General features: G+C 64.3%; 1 protein-coding gene across 1 annotated transcript in view; it reads left to right on the top strand.

The window, feature by feature from the left end:
* The window catches only part of MAPK8IP2 (mitogen-activated protein kinase 8 interacting protein 2), a 20,719-nt gene extending 20,562 nt beyond the window's left edge, over window positions 1-157 (top strand). Inside the window, 1 exon segment of the mRNA XM_009274844.1 lies at window positions 85-157. Within this exon segment, the coding sequence (XP_009273119.1) occupies window positions 85-157 (73 nt within the window).
* The last annotated feature ends 106 nt before the right edge of the window (window positions 158-263 follow it).

Genomic DNA, 263 nt, shown 5'->3' with positions numbered 1-263 from the left:
GGGCTGGGGGTGCAGGGGGTTGCTGTGCTGGGGTCCAGGCCCCAGCCCAGCCCTGAGCTGCCCTGTTATGCCCCCCCCTTGCAGACGAGCATTTCAGGAATATTACCAGGAGCACCTGGAGTATGCCTGCCCCACAGAGGACATTTACTTGGAGTAAGGGGGCAGTCACTGTGTCTCCTGCTTCCGCACCCCCCTCCAGCCCCACAGACGGCCAGAGACTCTGTCTGACCCCACAACCAGCCGGCTTGGGCCCCGCCGCACAT

Source organism: Aptenodytes forsteri, unplaced genomic scaffold, assembly GCF_000699145.1.
Source record: "Aptenodytes forsteri isolate BGI_AS27 unplaced genomic scaffold, ASM69914v1 Scaffold304, whole genome shotgun sequence".
NCBI lineage: Eukaryota > Metazoa > Chordata > Aves > Sphenisciformes > Spheniscidae > Aptenodytes > Aptenodytes forsteri.
The sequence above is the reverse complement of the archived record's forward strand: the minus strand, read 5'-3'. Positions and strand labels throughout refer to the sequence as shown.